This window comes from Pseudophryne corroboree, chromosome 4, assembly GCF_028390025.1.
Source record: "Pseudophryne corroboree isolate aPseCor3 chromosome 4, aPseCor3.hap2, whole genome shotgun sequence".
In the NCBI taxonomy this organism is placed as follows: Eukaryota; Metazoa; Chordata; class Amphibia; order Anura; family Myobatrachidae; genus Pseudophryne; species Pseudophryne corroboree.
In genome coordinates, this window is record NC_086447.1 from 572,656,297 (window position 1) to 572,671,318 (window position 15,022).

Consider the following 15,022-nt stretch of genomic DNA (forward strand, 5'->3'; position numbering starts at 1 on the left):
ACCATACCTGATATAACTGAATCCTTAAAGATCAAAGATAGCGGTTGTGCTGGTCGGGACCCCAGTGTCGGAATACCGACACCGGGATCCCGTCCGGCTGGATCTCACACTGATCCCTTCTACGGAGATGTAAAAAACTTGTTTCAAACTTTGGCAGGCAGACAGTGTGTCCTGTATATTTTTCAGGTGTGGTTCATTAGGTCGACATGAATTAGGTATACATACATTAGGTCGACATGGACATTAGGTCGACATGAGTTTTTTTTTTGTTTTTTTGTGTCGTTTTCTTTGAAAAGTGATGGGGAACCCCAGTTAGTGCACCGCGGCCCCTCGCATGGCTCACCTCACTCGTCGTGCTTCGAGTAAGGTGCCTCGCAGCGCTCAGCACAGGTTACTGTTCCCAATTATAGTCCACGTGGATTGTCAAGTATGAAAAAGGTCAAAAAATGAAGAAAAAAAAAATGTGAAAAGCTCCTGTCGACCTTTTTTCCATGTTGACCTAGTACACGTCGACCTAATGACCATGTCGACCTAGTGATCATGTTGACTAATGCATGCCGACCTAATGACCGCCATCCATATTTTTCTAATACTTTAACGGTCCTTGTAAGCTGTAAGCTGGCAAGAGCAGGGCCTTCTTTCCTCATGTGCCTTACCTTTTCTTTACTTACACGATCTTATACTCCATACTCTCTTTGATGGCACCTAACCCCTGGTTTTCCATACCTGTCCTATATTGTCTTGAACTGTAAGTGCTCTTTTCTTGTTTGCTCATTTATGTACTGTGTAATGGGCGCTGCGGATCCCTTGTGGTGCCATATGAATAAAGGATTATTATTATAATAATAATAAGAATTTACTCACCGGTAATTCTATTTCTCGTAGTCCGTAGTGGATGCTGGGAACTCCGTAAGGACCAAGGGGGAATAGACGGGCTCCGCAGCAGACTGGGCACTCTAAAAGAAAGATTAGGTACTATCTGGTGTGCACTGGCTCCTCCCTCTATGCCTCTCCTCCAGACCTCAGTTAGGGAAACTGTGCCCGGAAGAGCTGACACAACAAGGAAAGGATTTGGAATCCAGGGTAAGACTCATACCAGCCACACCAATCACACTGTACAACTTGTGATAACCATACCCAGTTAACAGTATGAACGACAACTGAGCCTCCTTTTACGGATGGCTCATAACAATAACCCTTTAGTGAAGCAATAACTATATACATGTATTGCAGAGAGTCCGCACTTGGGACGGGCGCCCAGCATCCACTACGGACTACGAGAAATAGAATTACCGGTGAGTAAATTCTTATTTTCTCTGACGTCCTAGTGGATGCTGGGAACTTTGTAAGAACCATGGGGATTATACCAAAGCTCCCAAACGGGCGGGAGAGTGCGGATGACTCTGCAGCACCGAATGAGCAAACTCAAGGTCCTCCTCAGCCAGGGTATCAAACTTGTAGAATTTAGCAAATGTGTTTGAACCCGACCAAGTAGCAGCTCGGCAAAGCTGTAAAGCCGAGACCCCTCGGGCAGCCGCCCAAGAAGAGCCCACCTTCCTTGTGGAATGGGCTTTCACTGATTTAGGATGCGGCAGTCCAGCCGCAGAATGTGCCAGCTGAATCGTGCAACAGATCCAGCGAGCAATAGTTTGCTTTGAAGCAGGAGCACCCAGCTTGTTGGGTGCATGCAGGATAAATAGCGAGTCAGTTTTCCTGACTCCAGCCGTCCTGGAAACATACATTTTCAAAGCCCGGACTACGTCCAGCAACTTGGAATCCTCCAAGTCCCGAGTAGCCGCAGGCACCACAATAGGTTGGTTCAAATGAAACGCTGATACCACCTTTGGGAGAAATTGGGGACGAGTCCTCAATTCTGCGCTGTCCATATGGAAGATCAGATACGGGCTTTTACATGACAAAGCCGCCAATTCTGACACACGCCTAGCTGAAGCTAAGGCCAACAGCATGACCACCTTCCACGTGAGATACTTTAGCTCCACGGTCCTAAGTGGCTCAAACCAGTGTGATTTCAGGAAATCCAACACAACGTTAAGATCCCAAGGTGCCACTGGAGGCACAAAAGGGGGCTGAATATGCATCACTCCCTTTACAAACGTCTGAACTTCAGGCAGTGAAGCCAGTTCTTTTTGAAAGAAAATAGATAGGGCCGAAATCTGGACCTTTATGGACCCCAATTTTAGGCCCATAGTCACCCCCGACTGTAGGAAGTGCAGAAATCGACCCAGCTGGAATTCCTCTGTTGGGGCCTTCCTGGCCTCACACCAAGCGACATATTTCCGCCATATGCGGTGATAATGCTTTGCTGTCACATCCTTCCTAGCTTTTATCAGCGTAGGAATCACTTCATCTGGAATGCCATTTTCCGTTATAATCCAGCGTTCAACCGCCATGCCGTCAAACGCAGCCGCGGTAAGTCTTGGAACAGACAGGGCCCCTGCTGTAACAGGTCCTGTCTGAGAGGCAGAAGCCATGGGTCCTCTGAGATCATTTCTTGTAGTTCTGGGTACCAAGTTCTTCTTGGCCAATCCGGAACGATGAGTATAGTTCTTACTCCTCTCTTTCTTACTATCCTCAGTACCTTGGGTATGAGAGGAAGAGGAGGGAACACATAAACCGACTGGTACACCCACGGTGTCACTAGTGCATCCACAGCTATCGCCCGAGGGTCCCTTGACCTGGCGCAATATTTTTTTAGCTTTTTGTTGAGGCGGGACGCCATCATGTCCACCCGTGGCAGTTCCCAGCGATTTACAATCTGTGTGAAGACTTCTTGATGAAGTCCCCACTCTCCCGGGTGGAGGTCGTGCCTGCTGAGGAAGTCTGCTTCCCAGTTGTCCACTCCCGGAATGAACACTGCTGACAGTGCTAGCATGTGATTCTCCGCCCATCGAAGAATCCTTGTGGCTTCTGCCATTGCCATCCTGCTTCTCGTGCCGCCCTGGCGGTTTACATGGGCGACCGCCGTGATGTTGTCTGACTGAATCAGTACTGGGTGATTTTGAAGCAGGGGCTCTGCTCGACTCAGGGCGTTGTAAATGGCCCTTAGTTCCAGTATATTTATGTGTAGTGAAGTCTCCAGACTTGACCACTGTCCTTGGAAGTTTCTTCCCTGAGTGACTGCCCCCCATCCTCGGAGGCTTGCATCCGTGGTCACCAGGACCCAGTCCTGTATGCCGAACCTGCGGCCCTCGAGAAGATGAGCACTCTGCAGCCACCACAGCAGAGACACCCTGGCCCTTGGGGACAGGGTGATCAACCGATGCATCTGAAGATGCGATCCGGACCATTTGTCCAACAGATCCCACTGAAAGATCCTTGCATGGAACCTGTCGAAGGGAATTGCTTCGTAAGAAGCCACCATCTTTCCCAGGACTCGCGTGCAGTGATGCACCGACACCTGTTTTGGTTTCAGGAGGTCCCTGACCAGAGATGACAATTCCTGGGCCTTCTCCACCGGGAGAAACACCTTCTTCTGTTCTGTGTCCAGAATCATGCCCAGGAAAAGCAGACGCGTCGCAGGAATCAGCTGCGACTTTGGGATATTCAGAATCCAGCCGTGCTGTTGCAACACTTCCTGAGAGAGTGCTATGCTGACCAACAACTGCTCTCTGGACCTCGCCTTTATGAGGAGATCGTCCAAGTACGGGATAATTATAACTCCCTTCTTCCGAAGGAGTATCATCATTTCGGCCATTACCTTGGTAAATATTCTCGGTGCCGTGGAGAGACCAAACGGCAACATCTGGAATTGGTAATGACAGTCCTGTACCACAAACCTGAGGTATTCCTGGTGAGGTGGGTAAATGGGGACATGCAAGTAAGCATCCTTGATGTCCAGTGACACCATAAAATCCCCCTCTTCCAGGCTTGCAATAACCGCCCTGAGCGATTCCATTTTGAACTTGAACTTCTTTATATAAGTGTTCAAGGATTTTAAATTCAGAATGGGTCTCACCGAACCGTCCGGTTTCGGTACCACAAACATTGTGGAATAGTAACCCCTGCCCTGTTGAAGGAGGGGGACCTTGATTATCATCTGCTGGAGGTACAGCTTGTGAATTGCCGCCAGTACTACCTCCCTTTCCCTGGGAGCAGCTGGCAAGGCTGATTTGAGGTAACGGCGAGGGGGAGTCGCCTCGAACTCCAGCTTGTATCCCTGAGATACAATTTGTACAGCCCAGAGATCCACTTGTGAGCGAACCCACTGGTTGCTGAAGTTTCGGAGACGCGCCCCCACCGCACCTGGCTCCGCCTGTGGAGCCCCAACGTCATGCGGTGGACTTAGTGGAAGCAGGGGAGGATTTTTATTCCTGGGAACTGGCTGCCTGGTGCAGCTTCTTTCCTCTACCCTTGCCTCTGGCCAGAAAGGATGCTCCTCTGACCCGCTTGCCTTTCTGAGGCCGAAAGGACTGCACTTGATAATACGGTGCTTTCTTAGGCTGTGAGGGAACCTGAGGTAAAAAAGTCGACTTCCCAGCAGTTGCTGTGGATACGAGGTCCGAGAGACCGTCCCCAAACAATTCCTCACCCTTATAAGGCAAAACCTCCATGTGTTTTTTAGAATCAGCATCACCTGTCCACTGCCGAGTCCATAATACTCTCCTGGCAGAAATGGACATTGCATTAATTCTAGATGCCAGCAGGCAAATGTCCCTCTGGGCATCCCGCATATATAAGACGACGTCTTTTATATGTTTGATGGTTAGCAAAACAGTATCCCTGTCGAGGGAATCAATGTTGTCTGACAGGGTATCAGTCCATGCTGCTGCAGCACTACACATCCAGGCTGAAGCAATAGCAGGTCTCAGTAGAGTACCAGAGTGTGTATACACAGACTTCAGGATAGCTTCCTGCTTTTTATCCGCAGGCTCCTTTAGGGCGGCCGTATCCTGAGACGGCAGTGCCACCCTTTTAGATAAGCGTGTTAGCGCCTTGTCCACCCTAGGGGATGTTTCCCAACGTAACCTATCCGTTGGCGGGAAAGGGTACGCCATCAGTAACCTCTTAGAAATCACTAGTTTCTTATCAGGGGAACTCCACGCTTCTTCACACAAATCATTTAATTCATCAGATGGGGGAAAAGTCACTGGCTGCTTTTTCTCCCCAAACATAATACCCCTCTTGGTGGTAACCGGGTTAATATCAGAAATGTGCAATACATCTTTCATTGCAGTAATCATGCATCGGATGGCTTTTGTAGACTGTACATTTGTCTCATCCTCATCTACACTGGAGTCAGACTCCGTGTCGACATCTGTGTCTACCATCTGAGCTAGTGGGCGTTTATGAGCCCCTGACGGCTTCTGAGTCGCCTGGGCAGGCGCGGGCTGAGACCCCGGCTGTCCCAAGGCTGCTGCGTCATTGAACCTTTTATGTAAGGAGTTGACACTGTCAGTTAAGACCTTCCACATATCCATCCAATCAGGTGTCGGCCCCGTCGGGGGCGACACCACACTTATCTGCCCCGCCTCCACGTAACCCTCCTCATCAAACATGTCGACACAGCCGTACCGACACACCGCACACACACAGGGAATGCTCAGACTGAGGACAGGACCCCACAAAGTCCTTTGGGGAGACAGAGAGAGAGTATGCCAGCACACACCACAGCGCTATATTACACAGGGATTTACACTATAAAAAGTGATTTACCCAATAGCTGCTTAAATATCTTATTTGCGCCTAAATTTATGTGCCCCCCCCCCTCTCTTTTTTACCCTTCTTGTATCAGGATACTGCAGGGGAGAGCCTGGGGAGCTGCTTCCAGCGGAGCTGTGAAGGGAAAATGGCGCTGGTGTGCTGAGGAAGAAGGCCCCGCCCCCTCAGCGGCGGGCTTCTGTCCCGCGTTTTATGTAACTTAATGGCGGGGTTTTTTACACATATACAGTTTTCAGACTGTATTATGTGTATTTTAAGTGCCAAAAGGCATTATAATTGCTGCCCAGGGCGCCCCCCCCCCCCCCAGCGCGCTGCACCCTACAGTGACCGGAGTGTGTGGTGTGCTGTGGGAGCAATGGCACACAGCTGCAGTGCTGTGCGCTACCTTAATGAAGACAGGAGTCTTCTGCCGCCGATTTCATCGCTTCTCTTCTGTCTTCTGGCTCTGCAAGGGGGACGGCGGCGCGGCTCTGGGAACGGACGATCGAGGTCAGGCCCCGTGTTCGAACCCTCTGGAGCTAATGGTGTCCATTAGCCTAAGAAGCAGAAGCTATCTGCAAGCAGGTAGGTTTGCTTCTCTCCCCTCAGTCCCACGTAGCAGTGAGTCTGTTGCCAGCAGATCTCACTGAAAATAAAAGACCTAACAAATACTTTCTTTTCTAGCAAGCTCAGGAGAGCCCACTAGGAGCACCCAGCTCTGGCCGGGCACAGATTCTAACTGAGGTCTGGAGGAGGGGCATAGAGGGAGGAGCCAGTGCACACCAGATAGTACCTAATCTTTCTTTTAGAGTGCCCAGTCTCCTGCGGAGCCCGTCTATTCCCCATGGTCCTTACGGAGTTCCCAGCATCCACTAGGACGTCAGAGAAAATAAGTTATGGTAGGTGGTGTCTAGACTTTACGCTGTCACAGACCATTGCACTTCATTTTAGCGCAATACTGTAAGCCCAGGGCAGGACAGTGCATTCCCACAGCAAATTCTGGTACAGAACAGGAGATACTGTTGTCACCTCTTGGACCTCCCTCACTGCTCTCAAAAAAAGCAAAGAGGAGGTGGGCCAGACTCATATAGACCTCCCTCTCCAGGCCACATAATCTCTGCACTCATGAGAAGGCCACCAATTTATTTAAAGAGTAAAGGATATGCCCTAAATAACATTCCATAAATCAAACATTAACTAAGAATGTGGTCTCTTACTTACAACTTAACATAATAAAACACAAGTCAGCACCTGACCTTATACATAATTAATGGATAACATCTTGCAAGTAAGCATTTAATTCGAGGGGGGGTTGCGCTCACCTTGTGTTTATGCGTATATATATATGGATACGCATACACACAAGGTGGGCGCAAAAGCTCCTTGAATTTACTGTATAACTACATATATGGGATTGGGTAACCTGTAGGGTTAGCAGCTCCCGAGACCTCAGGCATCCCCTTAAAAGTGCAGCTCTCTGTCCCCAACCCTTTCTCTTCATAATTAATTACAAGTAAGCATGCCAACTGGTGTTATGAACTATAGAGTTTATGCTTTGTATCATGCTATCATTTCCATGCCTAATAAACAGCTGTGAAGCAAGCATTACATATGTGCCCGTGTCAGAGTGGTAACACGTGGTTAGTAGCAGAAGTATGGTTGGTATAATGTATGGCAGCACATCACTGGTATATTCTGCACAGCACAGGCTGACACTGCGTATGGGGCTACAGACTGGTACGTGATAAACACTAATGGAGCTCAGTGTAGTGTCAGGTGCAAACGCATTTCACATCTTTTTTGTTTCTGCGATTCATACAACTGTGCATGTACTTAAAAATTGTTATGCAATCATACCCATACCAACTGAGCCCTCTGTGATAGAGTGGTTAGGACAGGGGTTAGAGGCGGCATGTAAGCATGGCCTATCTCACAGTATGTGGGGGAAGTTACATAAGACATACACCACAGATGCCGATACGCGCATTTCTCAGGCAGAATTTGGCTTTGTGGGAGAGGTTATGGTGGTGAAGTGCTGTGCTTCTGGTGTCACAGAGGATCCCAGGTCATACACTCTACATAATACCAGCAGCAAGTACGTAGCTACCATAGGTGCAGGTAGTGCAGCTGCTACGGGGCCCAGAGCCAGACAGGGGCCCACCTTCCCTGTCAAATTACATGTGTTATATACATTTTTAACTATTGGGAGTACATAATGTCACGTACAGCTTTTTGCCTTGGTGCCTGCAATATTTCTAGGTATGCTCCTGGGCCTGCTCATTGTAATGTAGTATAAAATGGACTGGAGGGCATTATACAGGTTGAGTATCCCTTGTCCAAAATGCTTGGGGCCAGAAGTATTTTGGATATCGGATTTTTCCGTATTTTGGAATAATTGCATACCATAATGAGATATCATGGCGATGGGACCCAAGTCTAAGCACAGAATGCATTTATGTTTTATATACACCTTATACACACAGCCTGAAGGTCATTTTAGCCAATATGCGTAATAACTTTGAGAATTAAACAAAGTGTGTGTACATTCACACAATTAATTTAGGTTTCATATGCACCTTATACACACAGCCTGAAGGTAATTTAATACAATATTTTTAATAACTTTGTATATTAAACAAAGTTTGTGTACATTGAGCCATCAGAAAACAAAGTTTTCATTATCTCAGTCGCGCTCAAAAGATTCCGTATTTCGGAACATTTAGATATGGGATACTCAACCTGTAATAATGCCATAATGTGAGTTGGGAATGCTGTGTTACAGTTTGTACTGGCAACCCTGCAATGTGACATAATATGAATGGGGCATAACAGTAACAACTGCTGCAGAGAGGTATCTCACTAGAAGCATTGGGACAGTGGCTCCTTAAAAATGTTGCTATTGGGCCCACTAAGTTCTAGCTAAGCCCCTGACCAGCAGGATGTGGCAGTGAATGGCTAATTAGACAATACTTTCAATAAAATGTGTTTGGTCTAGGTGTAATTTACAGATGAACTTTAAAAGGCAAAGAATAGAGAAAAAAGGGAAATTGATATTCTTGAAAACAAATATGAAAAGTCCTTACTGTTGTGTCTATAATCAAAGATTAAATCAGGCATACATTTGTATTATATTTTTTAAAGAGGACAAAGCCAAACAGATAATGCTTATTAAGGCTGTACTTTGAGGCGACATTTTACTTTTGCAGATATTACAATCTCGGAGCAGAGATTTGCAAGAGGTTGTGTAACGCGTTCACCCTGGTGAGCCAGGAAAAAGCCATGCCATTGCATCTGGTTATGTCACTGTGGGAACAGGATCATTTCTAAATATATTTTTTTCTGTGTCACAAATAACTCCAAGTCCTTCATGCGCTTTCTCCTGGACAGTGACTGCGTACATGTTCCCATTTATGGAGTCCTATTTCTATGAACGTTTTCAGCAGTACACAATTCTCCTAGGGCTCACTCCCATGTACATAAATATTACTTGATAAATACACAAGTCTGTGTGAAAAGGTGGCCGTACATCCTAACAGTGCATAATACAGAGTCCTCAGAGAGAAGATGCAGGTGACTACTGATGAGTGATGGGTGCACTGCCATTATGCAATGCCGCAAAGCGTAGCTTCACAGAGAGAGGGTGGGAGTGTGGAGGCGCTATTCACCAAGAGGTGGATGCAGTGACCTCCCCTCCCTGGAATCCATGGTCTCCCAGATATTCCAGAAGAGTAGACAGGTATGCGGTACAGTGCACTGACTGACTCCTGTAATAAAACATATTACAGGAATGTTTACCCATCAAACAAATGAGCGATGTTTACAATGTGCATGTTTTAAAAAGAGAAAAAATACATGTTATTTTTATGGTTGTGTGAAAGGACTCTTGGTTGGCGCACCTTTTGAAACACATTCTGCATTGCACTAGTTAAACAGGTACTGTGTCATTACAACTGAAGCAGAAAACCCATGGCAGGAATTCAGATTGACCTCCGAACTCTATGTCTGAATGGCAAACTTACCTTTTTGTCAAGTTTCAGCCAATTCGGAAATCCCTTCGAATCTGTGTACTGCAGTCCAAAGTACCACACCTCACGCAGGCCCACAGTCTTAACCACCTGAAACAGCAGCACACTTGTTAATGACCAACTACAAAATGTGCAATGTATGTAGAACATGTTTGTCTAGTACAGGAAATGTGAACTACCACCTCAGCTGCACTGACAGCAATCTCTTCTCCTAACCATCAGCACAGAGAACATTACTCATACTTGCCCAGACCCTCCAACATGACCCGCCCCACTAGGTACAAAATGCTCTGCTCCTGGACTTCCCTCTTAATTTATGATTTCCATCACCTGTGTTGAACTAGTTAAATGATAAGAAAGCTGTTTCTTCACAGGTGATTGCAATAATAAATTAAGAGAGAAGTCCAGAAACAGAGCATTCTGTACCTAGTGGGGCGGGTCATGTTGGAGGGTATGCTTGCCTACCTGACCCTCTCCATGAGGGAGAAAATGCTCTGTTCCTGGACTTTCCTGGTAATGTATGATTGCCATCACCTGTGGTAAAACACCTTTCTTATCAATTAACTAGCTCACCACAGGTGATGGCAATCATACATTACCAGGAAAGTCAAGGAACAGAGCATTTTCTCCCTCATGGAGAGGGTCAGGTAGGCAAGTATGCATTACAGCTGCAATGGAGGCCTGTTCAGAAACCGGCCACCCAATTACTTAACATGTGATAAAGCAATATAAACACAACTGCATATATGGTTTTACACACACACACACACACACACACACACACACACACACACACACACACACACATATATATTTTAACTGTAAAAAGCAGCTACTAAAAATACCAATTGGTTGGGCCGATGATTGTCAGTGCATTGCAAAGTATGCAGCTCTGGGGGACAGTGCAAAACAAGACTTCATTTTGCAGTAACAGAATGTAGAAACACAATCTAGAATCTAGGACTGAGAAGGTACACGTTTAGGATTCTTCATTGCTGTACTGATGCCAACAGCATTCTCCACTTGCACCTGCCCCGATGGGCATCTTTACTCTTCCTATACTTCCATTAGAAAGCAGGTTACACCTTCCATTTCCACATCCCTTTCCGTTTCCCTTTAAAGGGAAAGGGAATAACGGAGTGCACTTTACAGATGCAAAACAAACTTTCAAGCATACCGTTCCACCTGCATTAATCACTCATATGATTAATGTAAGCCAACCATAAGGAAATGGTTCTATTTATTGTAAGGAGAGTTTCTATAGTGCTGCCAGTCTGGTTATGACATTTATAATACTGTCTCACTCTCTTCACAAGTCAGTCAAGGCGCACTTCCAGGCATCTACCAAGCCAGAGAATATGTCACCTGATTTGAGGGTTTAGCAGTCAAATTAGTTGTTCAGAAACAATGAAAACATTCCATGCTTTGGGGACTACACTATTACACAAACCATATAACAAAAATGTAAATTTAAAAGAAGATACAGTATATTAAGAAAAAAAAGAGCCTCTACAGTGCCTTGCTAAAGTATTCACCCCTCTTTGCATTTTTTCATGTTTTGTTGCCTCACAACCTGGAATTAAAATGGATTGTTTGAAGGTTTGCATCATTTCATTCACAGAACATGCCTACAATTTTGAAGATTTTTTTTTATTTATTTTATTATTGTGAAGCAAACAACAAATAGGACAAAATAACAGAAAAACTTCAGCGTGCATAACTATTCACCCCCCTAAAGTCAGTACTTTGTAGAGCCACCTTTTGCGGCAATTACAGCTGCAAGTCACTTTGGATAAGTCTCTATGAGTTTGCCACATCTTGCCACTGGGATTTTTGCCCATTCCTCAAGGCAAAACTGCTCCAGATCCATCATGTTGGTTGGTTTCCGCTTGTGAACAGCAATCTTCAAGTCTGACAACAGATTCTCAATTGGATTGAGATCTGGGCTTTGACTAGGCCATTCCAACACATTTAAATGTTTCCCCTTTAACCACTCGAGTGTTGCTTTAGCAGTATGCTGCGGGTCATTGTCCTGCTGGAAGGTGAACCTCCGTCGCAGTCTCAAATCACAGGCAGACTGAAACAGGTTTTTCTCAAGAATATCCCTGTATTTAGCACCATCCATCTTTCCGTCGACTCGAAACAGTTACCCAGTCCCTGCTGCTGAAAAACATTGCCACAGCATGATGCTGCCACCACCATGTTTCACTGTGGGGATGGTGTTCTTGGGGTGATGGGATGTGTTGGGTTTGCGCCAGACATAGCGTTTTCCGTGGTGGCTGAAAAGTTAAATTTTAGTCTCACCTGACCAGAGCACCTTCCTCCAAACATTTGGGGAGTCCACATGCCTTTTGGCAAACTCAAAAATGTGCCTTCTTATTTTTAGCACTAAATAATGGCTTTTTTCTGGCAACTCTACCATACAGCCCAGCTCTATGGAGTGTACGGCTTATTGTGGTCACATGCGCAGATACACCAGTCTCTGCTGTGGACCTCTGCAGCTCCTGCAGGGTTACCTCTGGTCTCTGTGCTGCCTCTCTGATTAATGCCCTCCTTGCCCGGTCTGTGAGTTTGTTTGGCCGGCCCTCTCTTGCAGGTTTATTGTGGTACCATGTTCTTTCCATTTGAAGATGATGGATTTGATTGTGCTCCGGGGGATCATCAAAGATTTGGATATATTTTTTTATAACCCAACCCTGACTTGTACTTCTCAACAACTTTGTCCCTGACTTGTTTGGAGAGCTCCTTGGTCTTCGGTGTGATGCCTCTTGCTTAGTGATGTTGCAGCCTCTGGGGCCTTTCAGAAAAGGTGTGTTTATACTGACAGATCATGTGACACTTAGATTGCACACAGGTGGACTTCATTCCACTTATTATGTGACTTCTGAAGGTAATTGGTTGCCCCAGAACATTTGAGGGGCTTCATAGCAAAGGGGGTGAATACATATGCACATGCGAATTTTAAAATTTTTATTTATAAAAATTATTTTTTATATATATTTTTCTCATTTCACTTCACCAACTTAAGACTATTTTGTGCAGATCCATCACATAAAATTCAGATAAAAATAAATTAAATTACAGGTTGTAATGTAACAAAATAGGTAAAAAGCCAAGGGGTGTGAATACTTGAGCAAGGCACTGTATGCAGTTACTATGGCACGATTTAGACTTATTTGTAGCTTCTTCATAAACAAGACAGAGCCTAACACAAGGTTGGGACTAGGGGGTATATTTACTAAAGGTCAATTTTGGTCGATGTTGGCCAATTCCAGTTTGATCTTTATTGAAATTGGGCTTCAAGGGTTAAAACACACATTTACTAACATTTAAAAATTAATATAAAAACGTCATCTGCTACTAAATGTGTGTTTTAACCCTGGATGCAGAACATTGATTAAGAACGGTCCAAACTCGAATGTTAGTAAATATACCCCTAGGTTTCTCCTTTCATATTGCTGACCTGTACAGTACAGTTGGACTAACCCTGAGAAGAAAAGCTATGTCAAATATTACTGTATGCATTATGATTTGCATATGCCCACTAATAGGCATTGTATTTAACACAATAGAAGGCTGGTGTCTCTTTCCCAAGAGTTATTATGTGTTAATGTATAAAGCATTTATTTTGTTTATACTATAACACTGACCAGTTAAATTGTCAAACTCAAGATAAAATCTTCATTTCTGCATTTTTATAGATTACCTAGCATTATGTTTTTTTCCGCTACTGTTATACTTAATTTTGTATTAACCACTTGCCTGGCATGGTCGCATCAGATGCGACCATGCCTGCAAGTGCTAGCAGTGATGCAAGTCTTAGCAGCGCAGGGAAGGGAAACTTAACCTCAGCTGCTGCTGTCAGAGGGACCGGAAGGTCCCTGTGCCTCCCTGCACTCTCCCCTTCTTAATGCCGTGCTGCCGATCACTGCTGATGGGTCAGCACGGCAGGATCGCCCCCTCCAGCGGCTGCAGACAATGGAAGCTGCTGGGGAGTGTAAATTAACCTTCCCAAGCCACCTCCAGACCCCCCTGTATACCTGGAGGCTGTCCCGGCTTTCAAAATGAAAGCCGCGATGGTCGTGATGTTCCCGATCGATGTTTCGATGTTTGGAAAAATTATAAATATATATATATATATATATATATATATATATATATAATTTTTTTTTTTTTTTTTTTTTTTTTTACTAAAATCATTTGGGATAGGGTTAAATTCATGTTCTTCATCTAATTCACTCAATCTTGGACCTTTTTTTTGGCAAACTAAATCATCAGTTAAGTGGTTAATCAGTGTTTCTAAAACTGTGTGTGTAGGTACCCTGGGGTGCTACAAGCCTCTTGCAGGGGTGTCTCGGGTTGGTGGTCCAGGACCAAATCAAATTATTTAAAGTGATAGTCAAAGCAGTGCTAGTGGCTGCCAATCATAAAACATGTGGACAATCAGAAGCACAACTATACATCACCATATAACCGAACTTAAGTACATACTCCCAACATGGCCCATTCCAGGATCGACAAAATGCTCTGTTCTTGGACACCTGTCAGGGCTGGGTTACAGGTAGTCTGAAGCTGGTGGAATTGATGCTACAGGGGTAATCAGACAAGGAGGTCTGATGTAGTTTCTTCTCATGGACTGTTACCGGTATGACTAAACACTCTGTCAAGACTAGAGTTGGAGAATCACGAGAGAGTTGAAGGCAGATGCAACTAGCTCTTGGTTGTACAGAGCCCGTGGAGGAAGCAGGTCCGAAGCGAGTAGGGTCCTTGGTAGTAACTGAACTGCTGCTGTAAACTGAAATAGCTGAGATTTGTAGTTGGTAACTGAATCGATGCTGTAGACTGGCGTAGCTGTGACCTGTTGTTAGTAACTGAACTGGAGCGGAGGTATGGCACTACGGAGGTTTGAGGTTTGTAACTGAACTTGAGCTGCGGACTGGGATGGCTGAGATCTGAGGTTCGTAACTGAACTGTACCTGGAGACTGGAACAGCTGAAGTTTGTAACTGAACTGGAGCTGCAGACTGGAACGGCTGAGGTTTGTAACTGAACTGGAGCTGCGGACTGGAACGGCTGAGGTATGTAACTGAACTGGAGCTGTGACTGCAACGGCTGAGGTCTCAGGTTTGTAACTGAACTGGAGCAGTGGACTGGAACGGCTGAAGTGTGAGGTTTGTACCCGAACAAGAGCTGCGAACCGGAGTGGCTGGAGTCTGAGAGGTACAGGGGGCAGCAAGGCAGGTCCTGATAAGAAACTGGGATCGGTCCCACACGAAGCGGGCGAGCCACTGGCAGTATATTAGGAACACTTTCTCTGAGCAGGGGAACAGCGGAGGACAC

General features: G+C 45.6%; 1 protein-coding gene across 1 annotated transcript in view; it reads right to left on the reverse strand.

The window, feature by feature from the left end:
- EZR (ezrin) overlaps nucleotides 1-15,022 on the reverse strand; it is a 139,664-nt gene that overhangs the window by 45,657 nt on the left and 78,985 nt on the right. Inside the window, exon 4 of the mRNA XM_063917459.1 lies at nucleotides 9,678-9,773. Coding sequence (XP_063773529.1) covers nucleotides 9,678-9,773 — 96 coding nt within the window. The remainder of the gene's footprint in view (nucleotides 1-9,677; nucleotides 9,774-15,022) is intronic.